Raw genomic sequence first — 27,182 nt, forward strand, 5'->3', positions numbered from 1 at the left:
TTTTCTCAATATATTAAACTTAGCTAATAAATAAAAATTGTGCACTAGAGAAACTGAAGAAACATGCAACACTTGTTTGTTACCTGTAGATGATGTGTTAACTTCACATAGAATATCAACATACATGTAATTTGTCCAGGGGTGTTCAAACTGGGGTGTTCATATGACTGTACGTTTAAATTTAGAACATTAGTATCAGCATCGCTGACTCTGTGGAAGTTTACTGGATACTAAAATGGACAAGTGGGTGTGATCATCTGAAGCATCCCCAAGAAAAACAAAAGACTTTGAATTCTTATCGAAGTGACAGTACTCTATGTAGACCCTTCAGCTCTTTTGATATGAAGGTGCTACTCAGAGTCATGAGCCCTACACTTTCTCTCTTATTTCTTGTTCTCAATTAAATGTTCAGTTAAACTTCCCCAGCACACCTCACAACAGCACAAGCACAGACAGAAGAGACTTAAGATTTATTAGACAAAAGGGGGCATCCTGATTACAGTCAATAAACGAAACAGTAACACTGTTTTCCCTGTAACGATTCACTCAGTCCATAATTTGATTTGATTTATAATTAGATATTCTCACAACATCTTGACCAAAATTTAAACGTTGCACAACTTGCTAGCCTAGAGCTGGGAGGCAGGAGTACTTCTGGAGTGAGTTGTTAATTTGTGCTAACTGTTTACAAACTGGTACATTTGCAGTAGACATGCCACCAATTTGCACTGTAATGTCAGGATGCATTGTTATACTCCTAGAAATCTTTGGAAATCTTTGGAAATTAAGGCAATGCATTAAAATAATTTGACAGGTTATAGAAGGGATCTTAAAGAACAAAACAATAGAAGTGTGGAAAATGTTCAGTTGAACTGCAGTTGAAATGCTATGAATGAACAGATTATTGTCCATCCAGATAAGAGGTGATATAAGGGATATAAACTCAGGCCATCCACGTAGCAGTAATGTGCATTGGTAAAGTAATGCCCATGTATGTATATATATATATATATATATATATATATCATAGAGAGGGTAAAACTAATTTGTCTTAGCTTAAACAAGTAAATCTAAGTCCAAATAAAACTTACAATCATGGCTCATATCAGTAACAGCCTGGAAATTTGGGCACCTGTGCTGAATCTCCAAATGAAGGAGATGTAATGATGGAAAGCATCCATTACGTGCATGTTCAGGTTGTAGCACGCCTTTGGTACAGAATGAATTAATTGGATATTGCAATGTAATAACAGTTAAATTGATGCGCATTTAGAGCGGTGTTTTAATTTTGATTAATTGTGAAATGTAACTAACTTAATAAGTTAATAAATATGCAACAGGCACCAGGAAAATCTGTTTCATCAAAATGGTGGTCGCAGGCCTTTGCTCTTGTAGGCTGCTAGCCTACTAAGTTGCAAAGCTCCACGCGGTAGAAAGACAGCAATACATCAAAGACTGGTGTGATCTCTTTCTCGCTCGCCATCATTTTGGAGGGATTAGGAAAAGAGAAGTCTAAAATCTCGTACTGTACGTTATCTTCACCAGTTCTTTGTATGCCATGCTGAAGGGACTCGTTTTAGATGATTGTATGGTTGATCGGTACTGTAGGTGGCAGTAGAGCTCACAGCCTTGAGTCTGACACAGAGAAGAAGAAAGGCCTGCGTTGCTCCGTGCAGTAGCGCTGGTTATTCATGGGGGAGTCAAAAGAGTCGGTTCTTTCGGCTCTGAGTCGACTCTTTGAGGCCCAAATTGCAGTGCATGTTTCCCTCCATTTTTTTCTCGTCTACTCTGAGCATGTGTGCAGTATTTGCTACTATTAATCAAAAATCAGCATACTTAGACAAACAAGATTATATAAACGGTGTGCCGACATTAGCCTCTTTCCCAGAAAATGTTCAGTGATTCTGAACACGACTGTTTTCTGTATAGATAAGCGGTTTAGTAAATGTGTGCATGTGTGTGTGTTTTCTGTACACGCTATATTCGTATCCAAAACTGAGATTTACAAATGACACTTAACCTATCTTGTATACCGAGAACATCGGACATTCAGCTTCCTTTTCTCTCGCAAAGGCATATGTGGAAGTAGTAACATTAGAAGCTTGAATCAACGCAAAACAGCAACCTGTGCAGACAAGAAAACGCACAGATTAAACTGGCGTTACTAGAAACCATCACCACAGATAGCAAAGTAAAAAAATCTGGTAGTCATCAACAAAGCCTTCCAAACTAGGTGATTTAAGAACTGAACCGCTCTTTCCGAATGAATCGGCTCTAATTGTTAAGTTCAAGGAGCCGTTCAAAACCACTTCGACACACTCCGTGAATGAGCCTTTGCGTCGTCAAAATAAAAGTCCCAAACCATATGACTGATTAAACGATACTGGTGTTGATGTGTTGGCGATTAACATAGGCTATATACGCATATAGGCCTATAAATAGACAATATAGCGTAATTAAGTGAAAACGGGTGGCAAGTATTAATCTCGTGGTTAAGTCGGAGAAGGGCAAAAGTACAATGTAGCATGTAAAAAATATTGTACAGAGACGGTAGGCTACTCTTATTTCCATCAAAAAGACGGCATTGAACCGTCTTTGAATTGTCATATAACCACAAAGTGAGCTTCTCGTTAGTGTCCGTGACTGCTCGTCAGGTTTGATTAATGATTTTGCGACAGTTCGGTTTGGAGTGAAAGTCTTACAGCCTGTTGAACGTGAGAGATTTCATCCTTGAGGCACCTCCCATCGTTTTTAGAGAAAACTATAAGGTATGTACGTGTAATACAAAACAGTGTCTGACGTGAAAGACTCGCTAAATCCGTTTACTCTACGAGGCTGAAGTCGGCTTCCTATTCTCCAGCTTCTTGTTCGAATTTCCCCGTTCCACCTTAAATGGCGCAGCAGTTACAGTCTGGCGCCAGTAGTTACATAGAGGCGCCAGACCGACTGCTGCGCCATTTAAGGTGGAACGGGAAAATTCGAACAAGAAGCTGGGCAATAGGAAGCCGATTTCAGCTTCGTGTTTACTTTAACCTCTTTCACAGTTTTGCACCTCAGTCGCCATGTTTTGACACCCCCTTACAGTTTAGTGGTTGAGTGCACGTGCACGTTGGTTTTCCTCTCTCAGCACCATTCAGTAGATTAAAATCTTATTGAGATGTGAGACTTTGGTTAGTCAGGTAGTTAGTCATGTTGACTATTCGTGCTTTCATGATAGATGCTAGTGTGTTTCAAAGAAAGATATTTTTAGCATTTTCTGATCAAGTGCTGATCGCAAGTAGTGCACTTCAGCAGTAGCTTCTTTCTGTTAAATAAATATATAAATAAACAAACAAACACTTAACTAATGCTGTTCCAGAGGTTTGTGTCTCAGCAGAAGGCTGCTGATCATCGGCTGCTAGAGCGCACTAAATAACAGTATAACACTTAAAAGTGAAGGCTCGATTTGAGTTAAGTCTAATTTTGTGTTATAACCTACAGGTAAAACAAACTGGAGCTGTAATTGGACTCGGCTGATTTGTGGTGGTGATGAAATCTTTGATAATAATAACAGTGTGTGCCTGTAGCGCACTAGAAACACATTAGACAGGCTACACTTATATATCCAGTTGTGGGGTTTCAATTTTTAAGTTGATCGGACCCAGTGCGCGTGCGCGATAGCGAGGGCCCTCGCGGGCACGGTCCTCCTCCCACGCGCCTGGAACGTCTGTACGTTTTCGCGCATGCGCCTCTGAATTTATGTCAAGGCACAAAACTGGCGCTCTACCGTTTCCAGCTCTACTCCGGTAAGAAATTCACTGGCGTTTTGATGCTATACTCTGCTTAATTGGCCAAAGTTTCCACAACTGCCTGCACTCTGTAGCCGGTCCTAAAGGAATGATTTGAGTCACCTGCGTTGTTCTCGGGTCTAATTTAACCGGGGGAGAGAGGCAGGCAGTTTTACCCCGCCTGAGATTTTCTCCCCCTCTCTCTCTCTCTGTCTCGCTCTCTGTGTCTCTCTCTCGCTCGCTCTCCGCCGTGGCAGGCTGGGTGCTGCTGCCTCCTCTGCTTTCGCGTATTGTTTCGCTCGCTCTCTAATGGCGGACGTGAGGCAGTGCTACTCACTGAGGGGCAATTTTCTGCTCTGTTAGCAGCCTTTATTTTCCTTTGCTGTTGACTGTTGTGTACTGTTTTTATGCCTCCTCGACTCAATATTGCTGAGAATGCTTTGACCGTTTGGTAAATTTATGTAGCTAGGCGTTATAGTTGATGCTCTAAGCTGTATAGCGCCCCCTCAGGTAGCCACGTGTATGGACTTTTGATTGCCTGGGGTAAAAGCTCTGGGGTAACTTCCCAATTAAACGTTCACTCAAGTGTAAGAACACAGCTAACTCAATCTGAAGTAATGTAAAATGCACAATGTGAGGAATAAGAGTGCTGTTATGGTTTTGTAGCATTGATTGGTTGGCTACTAATGTGGCCTCAGTACCATGAAAAAAAGAGTTTAAATTTGTCATGGTTTATGAAAATGGAAGTCCTTGGACTTGCTCTTTCATGGTGTTGTTGTGGACTTGATCAGCTGTATCGGTGAGACGATTATTTGTGAATAACTTGCGACATTTTTTTTTCCTGTAATAACAATGGCGCAGTCTGGTAGGCTCTCCTCCCTCCAGTTCGACGCTAATCCAATGGCTGCATGCGCAAGAGAGGCCAGGGGTGGGAACAGGGATCACACTGAACACCTTCATAGTTCTTGCTTTTAAATTGCAGTCTTTCTCCGTCTATAGGCTTACGTTGATTCCGTGTGTCGCAGGTTGTGCTTTCAGGGCGAAGTAAGTTAGCCCCAAGTTTTCAGAATGAAGTTAAAAATGGAAAGCTGTGTTGACGTCGTGCTCCGGGTCCCTGGACAGCAGTAAGAGGAGCCTGTGTGGTCCAGTATGAAATTGAGCAAGTTTTACTCGAGTATATAGTCAAGGACACAGCCCTGGTTCTCCTGAGTCCATACAGCCTGTGTTGGTACCATTTTCTAGAATTGCTCGACCGCATCATGAATTAAAGAACTCGGTACAGCCTGAACATCTGCGTTTTTTCATCAATAACCGTACTGCCATACTTCGCTGACTGTGTGAAATGTACGCATTTCTCCGTATTGGTAGACTCATTCTGGGTTGCCTGCCAGTCACCTCCATTAGCACATGCATCGAGACTGTAGGCGCATGGCGCATGTGCTTATATTGCCTTCATGAGTCTATGATACTCCGCTCACAGGGCCAGAGTTTATCTCCTCTTCAGCCCGAGGATGTGCGAAAGGCCAGAGACTGCAGAGCTTTTTTCTAGTGGGCCTGTGTCTTCAAGGCCTTAAGTTTGCCACCAGGAGTCGTTGCTTATGCTGCATCAATAGATGTATATAGCTATAAAGAAGCTTTTAGTAATTGAGTAACAGTTAGGAAAGATTGGGCTTCTAGATCAGAGTCCTTTAGTTTTGTTGTTTTTTGTTTGTTTGTTTTTTTTTGGGGTGTGACTGGCAATGATATTTGCAGGACTCTTTGCAGCCTTCTACTAGTAGGTCTTGTTGATGCACCGATACCACTTTTTCTCTTCCAATACCGATACCTGATCCTTTAGTATGGGCCAATATTGAGTACCGATACTAACTCTATCTAATCAAACTCACTTACAGATAGTCCTGATATTTACACAATTACATTTTTTTAAATATTTTGTTTTGGGCAAATCTGTGTTCTGCGTCACAAATAAAACACACTCAGTTTGGCTAGATGACATTTACTTGTTGGATTATAGAGTCAGTTCAGTAAATATCTCAGTCGTTCACGCTGTCAGGATTAGCGACTTTCGGTGTTTTTCTGGTTTGGTTAAAACGACGGGCCACGAGTCCCCGCTGCTGAGCGATGCAGCTGTCCAATGGAGGTACACCGCAGGTGGGGCTATTGGACTCACAGGCCCGGCTAGAGGGCTGCTATGCTAAATGCTAAATCGAGACTAAAGGCTATCATTACACCTAGAATCAGGCGGTTCCTTCCGCTATCAGGAACATTAACTCAGACTGTAAGTGACCACGCAGTGGCAGATGAGTGATTACTGAAAGAAGCAGCTCAGCCGTTCAGGTCAGGAACTGCTCCGTGGTGTCAGTCAAAGGTATCATTATCGCCATCGCCAATACTGATACTGTGTTTAAGTTCCAGTATCGGTATTAGTGCAACACTACAATAAACCCTTCAGTAAGCACATTAGTCTCATTTTAAAAGGTGCATTAGGTGTTGCATGATGGTGTGAAAACATGGTTAACAGACTTTTACGAGCCATGATGACAATATTATTTCAAATTGAATAGACACACTAGCTTTAAGTCTGAGAAGTTATTCTAAGCTTTTCAGAGTTATGCATCACTTAAAGATGTTTGTTAGTCATTGGGGAATTCACTTAAAGAATGGCGTTATGTTTAGAAAGCCTTAGTTCCTTAGTGTTCTTTAGTGTTATCACTGTTTTGTTTGGATGTTTCTAAATTGTGGATTTGGAGAATCGTGTTCCAAATTGTTGGCGATTTGATAAATGCTGGTTTTCCTGTTTTTTTTTTGGTTTTTTTCTTATTTACTTCCCACCTCCACCCCCCAAAAATGAACAAAAAAAAAACAAGGCATGAAACCGAACGGTTGCTCAAAAGTGAAGGTCTGAACTGAACTGCAGATTTGTAGAATCGTTATATATAGGGTACATAGGACCCTAGGTAGTCTGTCTGTCTGTCTACCCAGGGTCCTTACAATATATATATATATATATATATATATATATATATATATATATATATATATATATATATATATATATATATATATATATATATATATATATATATAATTTTCCATCTGTTGTGAATGAGTCTAGATACGTACATCATGACAACAGCAAGCTAACAAAGAAGAATAAATGGTGGTGCAATGAGCCATTTAAACAGCTCTTACTGTTTGCTGGTTAGTTAATGCAGCTGTTTACAGATACATTAGCATTGAGAATCTCATGGTCATAGATCAGATAACTGACAAAATTAAAGACTACCAACTTTGAGTCATTTTTTTGGGGGGGGGGGGGCTTTCATTCACTAATTCAATAAACTATCTTCTGTTTTATTTTCTTGTCTGTTCTGTAAAATTGGTTGTTTTGAAGTATGTGTCAGCGTGATGTTGCTGTTTCGTGAAACTTGTTTCACAAAGTTGAGATGCTTGCAGCTATTGCAGCTGAGCTTCAAGTGTGTTGCAGGGCGCTTTGTTATGCGACTTATGCTGTTTAGTGTCATGTAGGTTTGACTTAAGTTGCATGAAAGTTTCACTGTGTAAAACCAGCATTTGTGTGACAAATACAAAATAATCTAGTCGGAATATTTCACAATTACAAGACAATCTTTTAGTATCAGTACTCAGGAGGCATGAGTTTCTTACTGATGACTTTTTTTAATGCAAACTAAAATGAACTGGATATTGTGGTATGAGATAAATTTGGAAAATATTATAATATTGAATTTTATCATTGTCGCCAAGCACTAATCCTTCTTTCTTTTCTTTCTGCTCCACTGTGCGCGCACACACGTGTACATGTGCTTTGAAGCAATGCTGAACATTGGTCTCTTTTTCTAAACCACATTATTTACAGATGCTTTGCTACATGATGATGCCACTGCCATATTTAGAAAGGGTAAGTGTTACCGATTGTTACTGGGTGCGTTTTAATTCTGTGCAATAAGCTATTCCTGAGTTATGAAATCGAGAAGATGGAGTGTAATAATGTCAACAAAAATGTGGGTTAAGAGAACCTGGCATAGTTATTTGTTCATATGTGTTCTCTTTGTAGCTCACTGCCTCTCAGTTCTCTCTTCTAATCTGTCATTCACAAGTCTACAATGTGAAATAATTTGGCGGTTTGTTGTTGTGGGCGATATTCATCATGCAACCCTAGCTGTCTTGTAATGAGTTAGGATTGTAGCATGATAGCACTGGAAGATTTCTGGCAGAAATGATCAAAAATGACACTTTCAGTTTTCACCTGAATGTTGACCAAGAACAATGATGTCAAAATGTAGGACTTTACAGATAATTTTAATGTTAATGAAAATGAGAAACAGTGATTAAAAACGTTTGTTCTGTTCTTGTCGGTCACTGTAGACGTGTTCAAATGAGAGTGAGAGTAAAAATTTTGGCCACCTGGAACTATTTTGTGGTTTCTATAAGGAATATTAGATAAGATATTTACTGTTTCTGTTCATGTCAAGTATTAAGACGGGTACAGCACCCAGTAACTTTTCCAGTACAGGTCTGATACCATTTGAAAACACATCAGGCTCAATGTGTAGAATACAGCAAAACAGAAGCAGAAAGCAAATTCCATTGAGCGTGCCAGGGCCATCTGTAGCCACAGTATATGAAATGACCAAAAGAAATTCACAAATGATATTGCCAAAGTATAAAGTATAACTAGTGGAATTCATTTACTTGGATGACCAACCATTCCATGGCTGATGGCGTGTGTGTATATGTCAGTGTCTTGTATGATTGTGATTGTTTTTCAGCAGCTGAGGAGTAATAATAAAATATATATATATATATATATATATATATATTAATTCTGATCAATGCATATATCAATCCAGTGTTCATGCACTGAGGCATATTATAATGCTAAATTCTGATTTTCTTTATCGAGCACTTTGCATTGAAACTGCCTTTGTTTCTTTGATTTGTGACCAGATTTGATAGATGATAGTAATCATTCAGTAATCATGAGTACATCTCACAGATCAGTACAGATGGTCAGCCTTGTGTATCTAGCATATATTACTCATATGACTTGTGTTCCATAGTAAAGTTAGGCTTATAGTCTTTTGAAGGGTTCCCTCTTGATGCATTTATTACCACAGGTGCCAAGTAACCAAGGTTGCTGTCTACATTATCAATAACATTGATAATAAAAAAAAAATTGACAGTGAATCAAGTTATCGATTATTTGGCCTGATGACATTTGTTCTTCCTTTACATCGTGACTGAAAGAGGGAAATACAGATAGCGGGATGTTACCAGATCATGCAAAAAACAAAAAAAATCTAAACTATAAAAACAGTTGTCTAAGAAGACGGTTTCCTGTGTGATATGTAAAACCAAGCCCAGCAGGCAGCGCCACAGTCAGGTGCAAGTATAGGAGAGAAAAAACACTACTCACAACTCGGCATGTTTAGACACTAATATTTCATTAAAATCGCAGTCAAAAAGTGCATCTCTGTCTGCTCCTTAGCTAATTCTGTTTTAGTTTAGCAGAGCGAATAAGCAGCAGTGGCTGGACAAAGATGCACTTTGAAACTCTTGGTTTAAACTGCTCGTCTAAACTACACATTTGTCAGGCCTGATTTATACTAAGGCACACAGACTAGCTTGGATCTGTTTGTTTTTCTCTGGGTTTTAGCTTTTTACCAGCTGTAGTTCAGAATAGAGCAGTTTTTAAGGTGTGCACGTGTGTGCTTTGTAATGGGTTCTATAGCCAAATAGTTAAGTTACAAGTTCCCCGCATGGGAGAACTGCGTTTAATCCCAGCACAGGGAAGCACTTATTAGGCTTTTAACAGTTTGTGCCAGCAATGTAATGGCGTCTCTCTAGAGCTGCGTGTATGAGGTCATTTGATATGTTCTGCATCGCTGCTGTAATGATGGAGGTTAGGGAATCAGCCCTGTGACCAGAAGGTCACCAGTTCGATCCCCTGAGCTGACAGTACGTGACTGAAGTGCCCTTGAGCAAGGCACCTAACCCCCAACTGCTCCTGGGGCGCTGCGGATAGGCCTGCCCACCGCTCCGGGCAAGTGTGCTCACTGCCCACTAGTTTGTGTGTTCTAGCGTGTATGTGGTGTTTCACTGCACGGATGGGTTAAATGTGGAGGTGAAATTTCCCCCATTGTGGGACTAATAAGTGTCTCTTAATCTTAAAAAAAAGTCGTATTGCAATAACAATAAAATTATGACCTGTCGTACAGCCCTATTAACCACCTTAGCAATAATATTATTTTGCAGAAATTTAGCACTTGATGCTAAAGAAAATGGCTGCTGTCAAATTGGAACTTGAGTTCTTCTCACGAGGTGTGGATAAGTTGGGCTTTATCATAATAACTGGATTTTGTGTGGACCATTTTTATTCTTACAGACAAGCATTTTTTTCTAGTCATTCTCCTCACTTGTCTTTGTGCCAACAGGTGGTTACCTAAGTGATGGATGGGGAGTTGGAACCCAGAGCAGATGCAGAGGAGGCCTTAAGGAAGGAGGAGGAGCCCATGGAAACCACACCTTCAACAGATCCGTCCTCAGATGGGCAGCATCAAGGTGGAGCTGGTGCCATGACAACAGACCTGCCCAAAGCTCCAGAGGATAATGATGATGATGTTGTGCTAGTAGAGGGGCCTCCTGCACATTCTCAAGGGGGAACGCAGCCGCCAACCCCCTCCGACACCCCCACACCTGTCGAGACCCTCGCTGCTGCCAAAACCACAGACTGTGTGGAGTCAGCTACCACAGCAACAGCATCCTCCAAAGCTCCCACTCCTCCCTCCTCTGCAGCTGCTGCTGCCTCTGCGGCAGCCGTTACCACGGCGCTCAAAAGCCAGAGTGAGCCCATTGTTATAGACGATGAGGAAGATTCTGAACACAGAGGATCTTCCTCACTGGTGGTCAGTCAGACCAGGGGTGCCTTGAGTAGCACAGAACCTGACTCAGAAATCAAAATTGCCAGCGTTACCACATTAGGAGTGGCATGTTCATCAGAGGTTGCCATGTCAACATCAACAGTAACGTCCGTAGCCCCGTGTACACAGGAGGGTATGAACCTAAAGATCACAAGTGTGACATCGTTGAAGGGGGATGGTGGAGCAGACTCTGGCATGGAAGAGGTGGAGACAGCAGAAAACGGCTTACAGATCAGCAGTGCATTCAGCCTGAACCTAGAGGCCCAGCAGAGCCAAGGATCAGCCAGCAGACCTTCACCCACTTTTAACCCAGGACGGGTTAGCTCAGCCGCCCAGCCAGTTCAAAATGGAGAGACGGGGACCCACCAGAGATCTGGTAATGTTGGTTTATCTCACTCTCTCTGTGCTGTGGTAAATTATGTTAATTACTTGTGTTTTTGGCTTTTTGCAATTTTTATAGCTGTTTTCTAGCAAAGCCCTGCAGTCACTGGAAATGGAGGGTGTCTGTCACTTTGATGTTGGAAGATTATTGATTTAAACCTGCTTATTGGTTTAGTGCTGCTATAATAATACATTAATGAAGAGCATATGTTCCCAAAGCAAAGGCATTTTTGAGCACAGGACACCATTTTTGGTTTTTGTCATCATTTTTGTTTATTGTTTGTGCTGCTTGAAATGTGCTGAACCTGTTTTATTTGAAGCTCATATGTACTCTAAAATATTTATATCCAAATGAGGTTCAGTAGTCACATGGAAAGATCAGTAGATCATCTACTGGGAGTGTTCGTATTTGCTAACTTAACTAGAATAGGCAACCAGAGTAGGCAAATATAAAACTGAACATGTTTCAGATTTTTTTGTTCAGAATAAGTAGACAATTTTAGATTTCATACTTTTTCAGTTTGCTCTTCATTGTTATACTCCCTTAATTATATTGTCTTTGTAGTGTGAAACTGAAAAATTGCTCTTTGTTTCTTGAAGTTCACTGAACTTTATAAGTAGTTGTGATGTCTTTAGGGAATTGCACCTTCTCGAATAGGGAGAAAAAAAATTACAGTTAAACTTCATTTGAATTTTTCCTCAGATTCTTGGATCTCCCAGTCAGCATCTTTTCCTCGCAATCAGAAACAGCCAGGGGTGGACTCTCCCTCTCCTGCAGCCTCTCTTCCCAAACCTCCTGGTCAGTCCTCCACAGGGTCCCAACAACCCACACGTACCATGAAGGTCACCTGCGCCAACTGTAAGAAGCCTTTAAAGAAAGGCCAAACGGCCTATCAGCGCAAAGGCTCCTCCCACCTGTTTTGCTCCACCACCTGCCTCTCTGCCTTCTCCCATAAGCCCACGCCCAGGAAGAGCTGCACCATGTGCAAGAAGTAAGATCTGAAATGTGAAATTTTTTGTCTTTGAATGTATTCTCTTAACTGACTGCTGTGATTCCAACATGCTTAATTTAATTAGTTATAATTTTTCCTTTAAACCAGGGACATAACTAGTATGAAAGGAACAATTGTGGCTCAGGTGGACTCGAGTGAATCATTTCAGGAGTTTTGCAGCACCGGCTGCCTGGCTGCATATGAAAATAAACAGAACCCCCCGAAGAACGCTCTCAAAACCAAGTGCACTGTCTGCGGAAAGCTCACAGAGGTCAGAGTGTAGCAGGTCTTAACGGTTTTAATTTGATGTGTTTGGGTTTTTTTTCTATGTATAGTGATGCATCAATACCATTTTTTTTTTTCAGACCAAGTAGTAACGAACCCCATACCGTACCCTAAGCTTAACCAATTTGGAATTAAGTAGTCGTTAGTGTGCGAGTGCAATGTACCTTAATAATTAAATCTTTAAAATCTAGCTGATTTTAAATAATGTGCATTAGCTAGCTTTGTTAAACTGAGTATCTTGGATCAAGTAGTATTTCAGAGGAGAAGAGTGAATTTTGTTCTGCGCCAGAAAAGAGCTTCTGTACAGCTGTAAGTGCGTTTCATAGTTTTGTTCTTGTGCTCCTCATCTGTCTCTTTCAACCACAGCCTCTGTAGCTGGAATCGCATCTAAGGCAAATGTATCCAAGGAGCTCACTTAGAGTTTTACGTGAATGTTGAAGCCTTTTGTTTAGCTGGATGAGCTGTAGTGGAATGTCCTCTAAAGCCAGACATGCACTGTGTTTTAGAAATCCTATCTGGTAACTCGCATTGTATGTTTGAATAGACCATCATATATGGACAAAGCCTACAATTTATATATTCACACTAAATGAAAACGTTCTGTCCAACTGACCTGCCACACAAAACACAACCTCTACATACAGCTCTGTCTACGAGCAAATTATCAAGGAAGCTGTGTAATTCGAAATAACACGCTTAGCACAGACTACTGAGGAAACACGCTCAGAAACTCAGCTACAGCAGCTCGGCTGACCGTACTGTGCAGAGAAATATAGACAGTAGGACTTTACAGTCTTTCTGCAGCCTATTTTACATAAAAATTATCACTGTATTAACGTTTATGTTCTATTCAGTCAAACAGAGTAAAGACAGCACGTCCTGATTTAATACCACAAATGTCAGCCTCCTCCATTTTGCTAGCCTATGTGTTTCCACCCAAATTGGTGAAGTGGTTGTGATTATGTTTGTGAGTGTTTAAAACGAGCTAAAATTGCACAGTGTATTCCTGGTGGGAATATAACGCCAAAGCGGAATGTGACTGATGGCTTTGTGTCCGACCGCCACACAGTCAGTAACACTTCAGTGTGTGCACAGACCCTCGTTCACTGCTAGCTTCGGTCGTCTGTTCATTAGTGTGGCGGTGTATGCTTATGTCACATGGCTTCAGCTGGTATAGGATGTTGGTATCTGGATATTTGCAAAGTCAAATAGGAGTAAATGAGCACGGTATAGGTATTGATGCATCCCTAGTTTTGCATGATTTTTGTTTTTTTTGTACATCTCTAAGGATGAGATTTATACTGTATTGCATGAATTGCATGATTTTTTACTTTTGATGATTCTGCATAATTTAATCATCCAGATGTAGACAAAGTCGTTTAGAGTGTTTGTGAAATGGTTAGTTGTACTTGTGATAGAAACTAGAGCACACAATGTCTTACATTGTTTTTAAATATAATGTTACGTAAAAAAGAAAATAAAAAAAAAAATTATTTTGGTACTAGTTTGCCTTGCAGCACCTTGTATATGATGTACATACTTAAAAAAGATGGTCCATTTATGGTTCTTTATAAAGGAACCATGAGTTCTATGTAGAACCGTTTCATGTTTAAAAGGTTCTTTGTATGGTGAAATGGTTTTCAGATTGATGGCGAATGTGCTGTGAATGGTTCTGTGTGGAACCTTTCTGAAAATGGTTCTGTATAGCACCAAAAAGGGTTCTTCTATTGTTGCAATGTCAAGCTTGTAACAATAGAAGAGCTGTTTTTGGTGCTATATAGATGCCACTCTGAATGGCTCTGTTTACATCTTAACCATTTCAATATGGAGAAATTTCAAACAATCGGTGGAGTTCCCCTTTTAATACACACATTTTTAGTTATTTTAAAACATTGTAGTTTCTCTTATCAACTCTCAGCTTGTACTTGGGCAGTGTAAATATATAATTATAATATAATCAATGCTGTGTAACCTTAAAACAGCTTTGTCTCATTTATATCATCTTCAGATTCGACATGAGGTTAGCTTCAAAAACGTCACCCATAAGATCTGCAGTGACGCCTGCTTTAACCGTTACCGTATGGCTAACGGGCTCATCATGAACTGCTGTGAGCAGTGTGGGAACTACCTGCCCAGTCGTGCTACAGCAAATCACTTCTTACTAATTGATGGGCAGCAGAAGCGGTTCTGCTGTCAAAACTGTGTCAGGGACTACAAGCAGGTAAGTTAGTCTACCAAAATGTGCCTATTGAATAGTAGTGTTGCTGATATTATCCATGAAAACGTGTTTAAATTAGATTCCTTGTGAATATTCAGAGTCCAGAAACTGTCAGTTTAGCATGAATTAAAAGGCTGCATCATTTACTTCATACATTTCTTAGCTGTGATTTGGACAAAGTAGAACATGCAGTTATGTGTTCATGTTCTACATTTTCTTGTATTTAAAGTTTCCCTTGAGATCCTCTTATGTTTATGTGGTTTAAGGCACCAAAACATTAATTTTTACATGACCACTTTCCAACCCCTTAGATTTAAACTGGTTGGTTTGTTTCCTCTATGGCTGATATATGTAAATGACCTCTGTGATGATGACGGAAACGCTTCTTGTAACTTGAGTGTGAATTGGAGGAGCTAAACTGCTGTAGAATAAATACAGATATAGACATGCAGTTATGTGACATCACAGAAACAATGCAAAACAGACTGTCTTTCCAGCTTAGTTCTATGTATGGACTGGGGAGTGAAGGGTATGCTTTGAAACTTTAACAGTGTTTACATGCTACGTCAAACTTTGGTATTTACAAAAAAAGGGAGGGTAGTTCAGTTTTTTTATGATATGGGCCCTTTATTCCCACCATGCAGTTCACCATTGTCTTTCATTTTGTCAGGGTCAGGCAGGCAGTGATTTTCCTTCAACAGGGTTTAAGACTGAACCCCTTAAATTTTAATTGCTAAGCTGAATTAAATGTTTGTGTTTACCCCAGACGCATGGAAAGATGACGCAGTGTAGTGGTTGTAAAGTGATGTGCAGGTCGTTTGATGTCACTCATGGAATTGGACCCAGTGGAATCATGGAGCCTTATTGTTCTGCAGCTTGTCTGACTAAAAGCAAAGTCGCCGCTGTTGCTCAGAGTAAGTACTGATACAAGATCTAACTCCGCTGCTTCCATCTCATAGTCAGTACACATAGTGATCTCCCTGTCGGTGTGCACAGAGCAGCCTTGTGATCGTGCTGAGGGTGTAGTGTGTGTTTTGGGATGCATAATAAAGCCAGTGTTTTGTATATGTATGTGGTTTTTCTTAATCTCTTAAAATGAATGCTATTCAGTAAGGTAACTGTAGTGGTGTCCATATGAAAAGAACTGCAGGTTTTACCATGAATACACTAACTTGGTGTACATTTTCTGGTTGCATAGATGTATAAGTGCCCAGTGATACTACACTAGCAATTCCAGAAAAACAAAGAATAAGGATGTTTTGACACCAGCTGTTGTACTGCTTATTGCACCAGAATGTACAGAAGGAAATGAAGCTGTTATGTTTGAGCACTTCGATGAAAACGTGTATTTAGTGCTTTCAGTGTTCAGACATGAATAAATTGCATTAGCATAATCATTTTAGTAAATATATGAATTAAAATTATATACTCTATACCATGAAAGATATAGAAGGTTTTGTTTTTTTCAGATGCTGGTTAAGACTAAACATGTATGAAGGTTGATGAATTTTATTACTTGTATTGCAATTCTTTTGAAATTTGTCATTTTCGTGTTTATTTTATGTGATATTCGTAAGGCCCCACTGTGAATAAGACATTGGTCTCAGCTGAATGTCCCTGAATGTTAAATTAACAGTGTCTGGAGATCAGTCCTTGCAGATGTAAGGTTGGTCGAGTCTAAATCATGATTTTGAAATTATTAAAGGGGAACCACTTGAAATCTGTATGCCAATTTTTTGCTTTTGCCCATTGCAAATATAAAAAAAAAATGCCATTTTTTCCCCTTTTTTCAAAAAAATTTAAACTATGTGTTTATCATTCATATGGAGTTATCCATAAACAGCTGTGCTGACTCACTCTCAGTACATGACCTAAAAACAGCAACTTGTGCTGCCTTCAACTATGCAGACTTTCCTATGATATACATTAGCATACCATGCCAGACACTACACCGTTTGTTTTCATGTCAGGTAAAGAGTGCAGATGATTTTCTTTAGATAGTAGCAGTGTTTTAGAAACGGTGTCATAGTCAAACATGGCTACTTGACTGCAGTGTTTGGAATGTATTTAACTTATGTTGATTCTACCTCTAACTTTTTTTTTTGTAGTTGCTGAGCCCTCCTGTCATTTCTGTAAAAGAAATGCATTACCTCAGTATCAGGCAACACTGCCTGAAGGGAAAGTCTTAAACTTCTGCAGCTCTCAGTGTGTCACTAAATTCCAGGTACATGCACTACAACAACATCCCTGTGTATATGTAACTGAGTATGTAGTTACTTCTCAGTATATAAACTTAAAACAACCTATAAAGTTTTTTGATTTGAGTAAATTTGCATTTGTTATCACAAATACAAGAATCTTTAAGCCATTTTCAGGCTCTTTTGGTTCCATTTACAATTAGAGATTGTGATAGCCACACACATTTTTCTGTTTTAGAGTGCCACTATTCAAACATCAGCCAATGGTCAGCTTCCTGCCTCAGCTTCCAGCGTACAGCTGAAATGCAACTACTGCCGTGGCTCTTTCAGTCTAAAGCCAGAGATTCTGGAGTGGGAGGTGAGGACTAAAAAAACTGAGTTGTTTCTCTGTTCACTAAATGTGTTTGATCATGATTTTTAATCATTACTGTTTCATCATGTGGATAGTTTATACAGTTAATGTGGCATTTATTTTACATTTGATCAAACTCATAAAAGTAGGTTCAAATATGACTTTGTTCATTCTTTTCAGGATAAAGTGTACCAGTTCTGCAGTAAGACATGTTGTGAGGATTATAAGAAGCTCCACTGCATTGTCACCTTCTGCGAGTATTGTCAGGAGGAGAAAACGCTTCATGAGACGGTTAAATTCTCAGGGGTCAAAAGACCCTTCTGTAGTGAAGGTACTTTTGTCATTTTTCTAATTCTTTCTGTCCTGTGATTAGAACTCCACTGCCGTTTTTAAATAAGGCCATTTAATTATCTTTAGAGGTGAAAGCTACTACAACCCTGTTTCCAAAAAGTTGGGACACTGTGCAAAATGTGGAAAAAAACAGAATACAATTATATACAAATAATTTTGAACTCTATATTTAATTGAATCTAGTACAAAGACAACATATCAGATGTTGAAACTGAGAAATTGTATTTTTTAAATATATGTCCATTTTGAATTTGATGCCAGGAACACGTTTAAAAAAAATTGGGACAGGGGCATGTTTACCACTGTATCACATTACCTCTTCTTTTAACAACACTCTGTAAGAGTTTGGGAACTGAAGAGACCAATTGCTGTAGTTCTGAAAATGCAATGTTTTCCTATTCTTGCTTAATCAAGGATTTCCGCTGCCCAACAGTTTAAGGTCTCCTTTGTCATATTTTTCGTTTCATAATATGCCAAATCTTTTCAGTGGTGATAGGTCTGGACTGCAGGCAGGTCAGTTTAGCACCTGGACTCTTTTACTATGGAATCATGCTGTTGTAATACGTGCAGAATGTGGTTTGACATTGTCTTGCTGAAATAAACAAGGCCTTCCCTGAAAAGGACGTCGTCTGGATGGCAGCATATGTTGCTCCAAAACCTGAATATATCGTTTAGCATTAATGGTGCCTCCACAGATATGCAGTTCACTTATGCCATGTGTACTAAACCCCCAAACCATCATGGATGCTGGCTTTTGAACTGTGCTTTGATAACAAGTTGAAGGCTTCCTCTCCTCTTTAGCATGGAGGACATAGCGTCTGTGATCTTTGAAAAGAATTTCACGTTTTGATTCATCAGACCACAGGGCACTTTTCCACTTTACCTCAGTCCATCTTAATTGAGCTCGGGCCCAGAGAAGGCGGCAGCAGTATTTCTGGATTCTGTTTATATGCAGTTGCTTCTTTGCATATAGTAGAGTTTTAACTACAGTTAAGATACAGTGACAAGCTGCGTTCAGACAGTGGCTTTTCGGAAGTGTTCCTGAGCCCATGTAGTGATTTCCTACTACAGAATCAGGTTTGTTTTTAATGCACTGCCACCTGAGGGCCCAAAGATCGCAGACAGCAAGTGGTGATTTTCAGCCTTGTTCCTTGTATACAGAGATTTATCTTGATTCTGTGAATTTTTAATGATCTTATGTACTATAGACAATTAAATCCCCAAGTTCTTTGCTGTTTTACGTTGAGAAACGTTATTCTTGAATTGTTGCACTGTTTGCCCATGCAGTCTTTCATAGAGTGGTGAACCCCTCCTCATCATTACTTCTAAAAGACTCTGTTTACACACAGTCATGCTACTGACCTGTTGCCAATTAACCTAATTAGTTGTGAGATGTTCCACCAGGTGTTTTTTAGCATTACACAACTTTACCAGTTTTTTGTTGCCCATGTCCCAACTTTTTTTGTTGCTGGTATCAAATTCAAAGTGATTTTGTTTTTTGAAAACAATGAAATTTTTCAGTTTGTGTTTCATATGTTGTCTTTGTACTATTTTTAGTTGAATATAGAGTGTAAATTATTTGTACATCATTGCATTTTGTTTTTATTCACATTTTGCACAGTGTTGCAACTTTTTTAAGAAATGGGGTTGTAGTTTATATTAGGCTTGTAAGCTAGTTTTGTTATTTATTGTAGGGTCAGATCAGTGGTTGTATTGCAAGTGTGATGGAATTACAGTCTAATCCTGCTTGCCCATTACCTTCTTTGCACAGGTTGCAAGCTATTGTTCAAGCAGGACTTTGCACGCCGTCTAGGCCTGAAGTGTGTTACCTGTAACCACTGCACCCAGATGTGCAAGAAATCTATTACCAAACAGATAGACGGGGTCAGCAGGGACTTCTGCAGTGAGGCTTGTGCAAAGAAGTTTCACGAGTGGTACTACAAGGTCTGCAATTCATATTCATTTCTTTGCAGTAGTGCTAACAGAGTTTCTGTTTCCAAAGTGTCCTGTGATTATAATTTATTTGCTGTTCACATTCTGAACCATCATGTTGATACCTTTTTATTGTATGAGGACACAAAAATTGGGATCTGTGCACTGCCAGTTTTCAATATATATAAGTCCAGTTGTGTTAGAAGTGACATAGTCCAGTTGTATTGGGAGTGACTTCAAATGTGTAAAATCTGTGCTTCTCTTGTTTGTCCACTAGGCGGCGCGCTGCGACTGCTGTAAGGTACAGGGGAACCTAACAGAGTCTGTGCAGTGGCGTGCAGAGATGAAGCACTTCTGTGATCAGCAGTGTCTCCTCCGCTTTTATTGCCAACAAAATCAGCCAAATATGGCAACACAGAAAGGCCCTGAAAACGCAGCTGTAGGTAAGATGCGATGCTAACAAAGTCAGGAAATGTGGATTCCTTTTGAATATTAGAATATGTACATTTTAAGATTATTTATAAATGTCATTTTGTCTAATAATAGGACTTGGAGGACAGACCCATCCATCTAAGCTTACGGTGAGTAAGTTTTATGGTGTATTATTTAATATGGATGGAAAACAAGAGAAACAATCCCATCAACAGTCAGAATGATCTGCTCTATTTTATTGACTTTCTTTACTATAAATTCCTATTTCTCTTTTCATGCAGTTAATTAATCAGGGACCTGTGTCATATGCTGGAGGAGGGATCCCTAAAGATGTGAAGAACAAAGCTGTGCTTTGTAAACCCCTCACTATGACCAAGGCCACCTATTGCAAGCCTCATATGCAGAGCAAACCACTGCAGACAGGTAAAGCATTTCTTACTGTGAGAAGCGCACATACACCATGTCCTATAATATTGTGTACACAGACTGATACAGTTGTTATATTGTGTTTCCACAGAAGAGGAAGGTTTAGAGGGCTTGGTGAAGGAGTACGTCCCTGTCCCAATACCTGTTCCTGTTTATGTCCCATTACCCATGAATCTCTATGCTCAGGCCACACCCACACCTGTTCCAGTACCTGTACCGGTAAGAGATTTCATCTCAATCACTGACACTGTATCAGGCAAGACTCCCCCTGCTGTTGAAATGGCTTTTATTGGATTATCTAATACCATTTAGTACAGACAAGATCGCCCTGCTGATATATACTAATGTTACCTGATGAAATGAAGGTGAATTGTGCCATCCCTGTTCTGTTCTCAGGTGCCTGTGCCAGTGTTCCTGCCCACTACACTACAGAGTGCTGAGCAGATTGTCAAGACCATCAATGAGCTCAAAGCTAATTTCCCCCCTGATCCTCTGGAGGCTGACTTACTAGCTATGGCTGAAATGATCACAGAGGATGAAAAGAAACCTGACTGCTCTGGTGCGAAGCTCCTTTTAGAAACCATTTATTTTATCAAGTTAGCAAGTTGTTGTTTTGAGTAATTTCTGTCAGAAGATTTAACAGATCTTTACTTATAGGAATGTTAGTAATATTTTTACTCTTTCTGAATGCAAGTCAACACTTATTTTAGAGGACCTTGTTGTGGACCTCTGTCCTCTCTGCATTTTGTTGTGTTTTAATCTTAATGGAGCCTAATTCCAGCAAAGATTAAAGAATCTTACAGGTCTGTAGGTTTGTTTTCTCCATTTTAGTCGATCTAGCACCAGTTGGCAATACCTCAGTCTCTAAATAAATAATAAACTTAAGCAATAAATTTAGTATTTCATACATGATGTAGCAAAGTGGAACAAGTCTGAAATACTATCATTGACAATTTTGTCAGAATAACGTCTCCTAAATATTGGGAAACAAAATCTAACCTTTTTAAAATAGTTCAGGATTTTATAGAAAACATTTAAATTCATTATGTTTTTGTCACATGGTTTGTTGTTTTGGGTTTTATTAATACAGTTAGTACAGTTTGTTGATCCAGACTTTTGATCCAAAAATCTTTTTTTCTGTTCTTTGATCAACATTCCAAAAATAACATTTTACTGTGATGTCTATTTTTTCCTCTCAGATATCAAATGTGAAAAGAGTGGTGCAGTGAAAAGAGAGAGAGTAAAGAGTGAGAGTGGTGGCAGCAGTTCAGAAGAAGAGGAAGAAGAGGAAGATAAATACGAGCCAGACCTGGACCTGGAAAACGACTTTCCTCTAGGTAGTACACTGTGAGCCGTTATAACACAGAACATGTGCAGTACAAATGTCAGTTGTGCAACGTTCTGATCATGTTCTCCTTGTCAGGCCCATAATCCTTAAAGTAGCAGTGACAGAACAGTAACTTAGTTATGAAGGATTACTGTTGATTTGGCTCACTGTTTACATTCCATTTTGGATTGGTGTCTTCACATGTGTTACTTGTGTTGCTATCTTTTCTTGCTTGTCATTGAATGTTGCATAATGTTACGATCACATGGATGATGTGTACGTGTATATATAGAAAACTACAGAGTAGAGCAACTTGGATTTAAATTCTTCTTTGGCTATTTGTGGTCGTTACCCTGTCAGTCATGCAGTGGGACGTGTGTGTGTCTGTGTGAGTCTGTATGTGAGCATGAGAAATGAATTGGTTTATGAGGCTGCCATTCTCCTGTAATTCAAACAAGCCTGTGTAATAATAATTAATCCCCTTTTGAGTAACAAGTAGGCAATTATAATCTAGTGAATCTGTTGAACAGTGAAGCAGCAAGTGCACTCTCTAACTCTTTTAATTATATGTTTCCCCAGCCTCAGAGCCTGTACCTGTGCTGGAGGGGCTGGATGCAGAGATGGGCTTCACGCTTCCCCCTGTCCTTGCTGAAGAGAAAGAGGAGACCCCCCGCCCCAGAACCAGGAGAAGGGTACTCAGAACATGCCATGACCATTTTAAACATTAACCTTAAAAGCTGTCCTATGATTATAAACACTATGCTGTTCACATGCTGATCTGAAGTGATTGCTAAGGTTCTATATGAGGACATTACACGTCGTTATGGTCACCTTTAAACACAATTTAATGTTTATGCTTATAGACTTATAAGACTGAAATCTAACTTGGATCCGATTAATCCTAACATTAATGATTTCTGCGTTTTAATAATGGCTTAGGGCAACAAGCGACGAGCTGTGGAAGAGGAGTCCTCACCAGCTTCCTCCTTATCAGCAGACCCCACTGCAGCGGATGGCTCCTTCCCCCTCACTTCTAGGTATAGCCTTAACGCCTGGAGAAGGTGGACAGCATCATCAGCTGCACAGCCCACTGGCCTGAAAGGGAAAGACTCCCTCAAACAAGGTGAGAGCTTTCACCAAATCATGATGGACCCTATTACAACCACTTTTAGTTTTTGTTTGAAAAGTATCTTACAGTGTGACAATAAGTTTTGCAAATACAACGCACGTGTCCAATGATTATAACTTAACTGCTGTTCACATTCTGAAACAAGTGTTGTTGACCACATGAAGTTATGAGGACACCTGTTATTTCCTTTTGATCAATGACTTTGCATTGTAATCAGGGTCTTTTGTGCTTTGGAAACGATATGTCCAGTAGACATCTGCTCATCCAAAGTTTCTTTTAAAATCAAGTGTATCAATAGGGTGTTTGTCATCCCTTTGCTAAAGTCCCTTCTGGGAAAGCTTTAGACTAACTGTACAAACCTTGCTTTGACTGACTGTATTTGGCCTCAAGAGCATTAGTGAGGTCAGGTACTACCACCAGCTCATCCCAAAGGTATTTGATGATGCTCCATCACTCCAGAGAATGCAGTTCTACTGCATTGTGCTGTGAATTCACTAATTAGAGGGGGTGTGTGGATACTTTTGGAAATATTGTGTATCAATATAATTGTGAAAGTAATATTTGTAGGCTTAATCTCTATTGATTGCTTCTGTTAAGCATAAAATAGTAGAGTTTATTTAGAACTTTTTCATTTGTGTCTGTGCAGTGACTCCAGCTCGCTTGAAAGGCAGTCTCCTCTCTCTGAGCTCAGCAGAGCTGAACCAGGCTCTGGCTAAATTTGTCAAAGAAGTGCGTCGGCCCAATGGGGAGCGCTATGCTCCAGATAGCATTCTCTACCTTTGCCTTGGCATCCAGAAGGTTAGTCAAACTGTTCAGGACTGTTCATGTCCCTTTTGTGTATTTGTTTTTTTGTTGTCTTTTTTTCTTTCTTTCTGCTAATGCTTTTTTAATTTGGTGTAGCACTTTGTCATTTGGGTCTTTTATTTACATTTCATTCAGGCTTGGGAAGCATTGTTATTTGTGCTCAAGTGCACAGACTTGCATTCATAGTCATATGCTGCTAGTCAGCTCTGGCATTCATCACTGGCATGTAATGGCTGCTCTGATTGAAGTCTGGCTCCAGACTGTGGCATGAAGTGGATGCTCCTAGGAAGGAGACTCCTTTAGTTCTCAGAAAGCTGGCTCTTAAGGGAGAGTCAGAGGAGCAGATAGAAAGAGACAGAAGATGAAAGGGAAGAAGAGAAAGGCCAAGAATTCATCGCCTCAGTTTTTTTTTTTTACACATTTGTACATAATCAGCAGCGTTTTCAGAGTGGTACAGACCTTTTTGTATTTGTCTTTTCTAAAATTGTCTTGGTTTGTTTAAAGCATTTGCAGGACAAAGGAAGAACAGATGACCTCTTCAATGACTCCTGCTACCAAATGTTTGGAGAAGAGCTTAATAAGGTTCTGAAAGACTGGCAACCCAGTGTTCTTCCTGATGGTAAAAATGCTTTCTGTTTCAGCAGTTATGTAGTTATTGTTTGTGTACTTTTTTATTGTTTGTGTTTGAAAGTGTCCAATGATTATAATTATTGCTGTTCACATTCTGAACAAAAGGTGATGACTCAATTCAATTATGAGGACACATTCATATTGTTTATCATTTATTCGTTTGTTATTTGAGAAACTAATCATTGATGATTTCATTGCTTACTATTAATGTTTAATGTCTGTCATGACTTTCATTTTCGCTTCACTTGCAATTTTTACCAAGAAAATTTCATGGTGCTGATTCCATGTGTAGGTTCTTTGTGGGGTCGCGTAGAAGAGCTGTGCCTGTGGAGCAGCCGGCAGCTGGGAGAGCATTCCGCTTCCGTTCTTCTGCGCTCGCTCGTCTATCTCAACACTAAATACTTTGGCCTGCGCACTGTCGAGCAGCACTTGCGCCTCTCTTTTGGCAATGTCTACGGCCCCAGCACTTCCAAACCTCACAGTCACGAGACCACCGTCTGTATACGCATCCCCTCCATCTCACAGGATCAGCATGGTACGTTCTGCTCCATCCACATGAAACATCTGCTTTGAGAATCACTGGAGCTCTTAGATCATATATACTGCCTTGTAAGGTTTTTTTTTTTTCCCCACAGCTTACTGTGTTGAGCTCTTAAATATAGTAGCAGAATATTTTGCATATTTAAGTTTGAAGGAGAATTCCAGTTCAGTGTTTAATTCAATTTTTAAACAGGGTTGCTCTCTTAAAATCTTAAAGTCTTGATTATTTTGTAAATTGAGCATTTTACCTTACAGAATGGAAAACCTAACATCCATAAATCCGTATTATTGACCTAAAGTGCCAGGGTTACTATCTCACAATGTTTGATCAAAACATCCTTTCAATGTGATGAATTCTTTTTTATGCCAATGCCCTAAAGAACCCTTTTTGACACCCTTATTTGTATTTGTAATGAACAGTGAAATTTGTTCTGAGAGAATCGAACATGGATGAGAAAGCTAGCTGTTAGATGAATTGGCCTCTGCCCCTGATACCCCATGACCTCTTTGTGGTTTACCTACCATTAATTTTGGCCTCCCTACTGTCTACCATCTAATGGATAATTCTCTCTCTCTCCATCTGTATTAACAGAATCAACAGGAAGTAAGAGAAGACGTAAAGAGGGTAGCGATTCAAACTTTGAGCTGGACGATGGTTCGGGAGGCCCCACTCGCTGTCCTGTTAAGAAACCAGAGTGTCGCTTGTATGAGTTATACCTGTCTAAGTGGTGAGTTGCCTAAAACCAACTCCATTTCGCCTTAATTCTGGGAAACAGTGCATGGTCGTTATAGAAAAGCAGTACCCATTTTAATTGGTCCTGCAACTCATGAGTATCATTGAATAATACATTTCTTGTTCTTTCCTTTCAGCCCGGAGTCTGTGAGGCAAAGGACAGATTTTTTCTATGTGAAGCCAGACGTCTCCTCCACATCAGACAGTCCCTTGTGGTTCAGCTCAACTCCTCTAGAAAAGTGTGTCCTAGAGGGCCTTCTAACTCAAGTCCTCCTAGTGAAAGACATCTACAGAGAGAGCGTCCGTGAAGAGGAGGGTATTTAAGGCTGGATGAACTGAGGACTCCTACGCCACCATAGCACCCTCTGCATTACATAACTTCACTGTCCCTTTAAACACACTGATCCCAGTACAGCTATAAGCAAAGAGAATACTGTACGTCAGGTCTTGAAGAGGTTTAAGGCCTAATGCTGATTTCTACATCAGTGGTTCCAGAAGTCCTAGGACGATGGAAGCGGTGCTTTACATGAAGAGCGACCCATAGACTGCTGCTTTTGTTTTTTTGTTTTTTTTTCTTTTCATTTCATTTGTTAGGAATTGCGTGTATGTGATGTAGCATTACTTACTATGCCCAGATTGGGCTGCTGTGGTTTGTAAATATTTCTGAAAGTAGTGGGTTAGAGAGAAGTGGAGAGTGTGTGCGTTAACAACAAGCTGAAATACTATAAATAAACAAAAAGGAAAAAATCATCCTGGACACAAACCCATGAAAGCCTTCTTAAGATAAAATATTTATTTATTGCGGATTGTGATTGATTGTCGAGTCCTTTTTGAGAGGACAGTGTGTGCGTATGTGTGTGTGCGTATGTGTGTGTGCGTATGTGTGTGTGTATGTGGACGCTGTGCCATTTCTCTCACCTTCTTGAAGAGCATTAAAACCTGCTGCAGCCCTGGATCGCCCATCCGTGTCTGTCTGTCTCTCTCTTCTGCTTCGGTCTTTTGGAGTTTGGGTGGACTGCAGATCAGGTTTATATGAAGCAGGGTTTTTTGTTGGTGTTGAACCTCCTAGTGTTAAGCTGTTCCTTTCAACAGTCATTTATCAGTCAGTTTTTATTTTTATTCCCAATGTGTTTTATTTTTCCCTCCCTCTTTTTGACTTTTGGCTGTTTCTTTATTTCATTTGAAATAAACAAAGCACTTCTCAAAAAGTGCAGTGTTGATTCCACAGTCACGTTCTGTTTTTGGTAGAGCACGTCAAATTTTAACATTTGGAATTCGTTGTGGGGCTGCAAAGGACAGTGCGGCTCTTCAGTAAGAGTAGTATCCTAACAGATTATGCAAGGTATGAGCAGCTTTATGACATGACATAGCATGACAGAAGTGTTTTTATGTTTTCTTGGGCGTTTTGGCTGTTTATTTTATTTTATTTGTCTTTTTTTACCAATAAAAATGCAAAGATAATTTCTTCATCTCACAAAGCCCAACCATTGTTGTTTTTTTGTTTTATTTTGTTTGTTTGTTTGTTTTTGTTTTTTTTTTGTTTTTTGGGGGTTTTTTTTTTTGGTTTGTTTCTGGGGGGTTTGGCATGAGCCACACATCCACCTCTTTGGTTTACATGCAAGCTGTGATATGTATTGGGTTATTTATAGATCTTCATAGTCTGCTGAAGTGTGTGAGCAAAAAAAGGGAAGGAGGTGTGGACGTGCTTGTGCTGGTATGTGACCTTGAAGTGGTGTGAGTGACT

General features: G+C 39.8%; 1 protein-coding gene across 7 annotated transcripts; it reads left to right on the plus strand.

The window, feature by feature from the left end:
• Positions 1 to 2,349: 2,349 nt before the first annotated feature.
• On the plus strand, positions 2,350 to 26,658 carry zmym2 (zinc finger, MYM-type 2). 7 transcript variants are annotated; one of them, XM_036557674.1, is made up of 25 exons: positions 2,350 to 2,768; positions 7,645 to 7,686; positions 10,044 to 10,109; positions 10,223 to 11,084; positions 11,793 to 12,081; positions 12,190 to 12,352; positions 14,375 to 14,587; positions 15,351 to 15,498; positions 16,693 to 16,808; positions 17,021 to 17,140; positions 17,315 to 17,465; positions 19,257 to 19,429; positions 19,695 to 19,860; positions 19,964 to 19,998; positions 20,131 to 20,272; positions 20,367 to 20,494; positions 20,672 to 20,834; positions 21,475 to 21,612; positions 22,182 to 22,294; positions 22,542 to 22,725; positions 23,378 to 23,529; positions 24,040 to 24,154; positions 24,458 to 24,700; positions 25,298 to 25,433; positions 25,576 to 26,658. In XM_036557674.1, exons 4-25 carry the CDS (start codon positions 10,238 to 10,240, stop codon positions 25,760 to 25,762), a joined length of 4,122 nt encoding a protein of 1,373 aa, XP_036413567.1. In that variant the 5' UTR covers positions 2,350 to 2,768; positions 7,645 to 7,686; positions 10,044 to 10,109; positions 10,223 to 10,237; the 3' UTR covers positions 25,763 to 26,658. The 7 variants fall into 7 exon arrangements, 6 of the variants coding, with proteins under 6 accessions (XP_036413567.1, XP_036413485.1, XP_036413339.1 ...); XM_036557592.1 differs by lacking the exon at positions 10,044 to 10,109; XM_036557516.1 differs by lacking the exons at positions 2,350 to 2,768; positions 10,044 to 10,109 and adding an exon at positions 3,719 to 3,785.
• The last annotated feature ends 524 nt before the right edge of the window (positions 26,659 to 27,182 follow it).

This window comes from Colossoma macropomum, unplaced genomic scaffold (genome assembly GCF_904425465.1).
Source record: "Colossoma macropomum unplaced genomic scaffold, Colossoma_macropomum, whole genome shotgun sequence".
Lineage (NCBI taxonomy): Eukaryota > Metazoa > Chordata > Actinopteri > Characiformes > Serrasalmidae > Colossoma > Colossoma macropomum.

Excerpts from the sequence above, each read along its gene's own strand:
- zmym2 (XM_036557674.1), top strand. The coding sequence starts at position 10,238 with ATGGATGGGGAGTTGGAACCCAGAGCAGATGCAGAGGAGGCCTTAAGG. Across the intron at positions 16,809-17,020 it reads AGTGTGTCACTAAATTCCAG|AGTGCCACTATTCAAACATC; the intron begins GTACATGCACTA and ends TTTCTGTTTTAG. Across the intron at positions 25,434-25,575 it reads GAGTTATACCTGTCTAAGTG|CCCGGAGTCTGTGAGGCAAA; the intron begins GTGAGTTGCCTA and ends CTTTCCTTTCAG.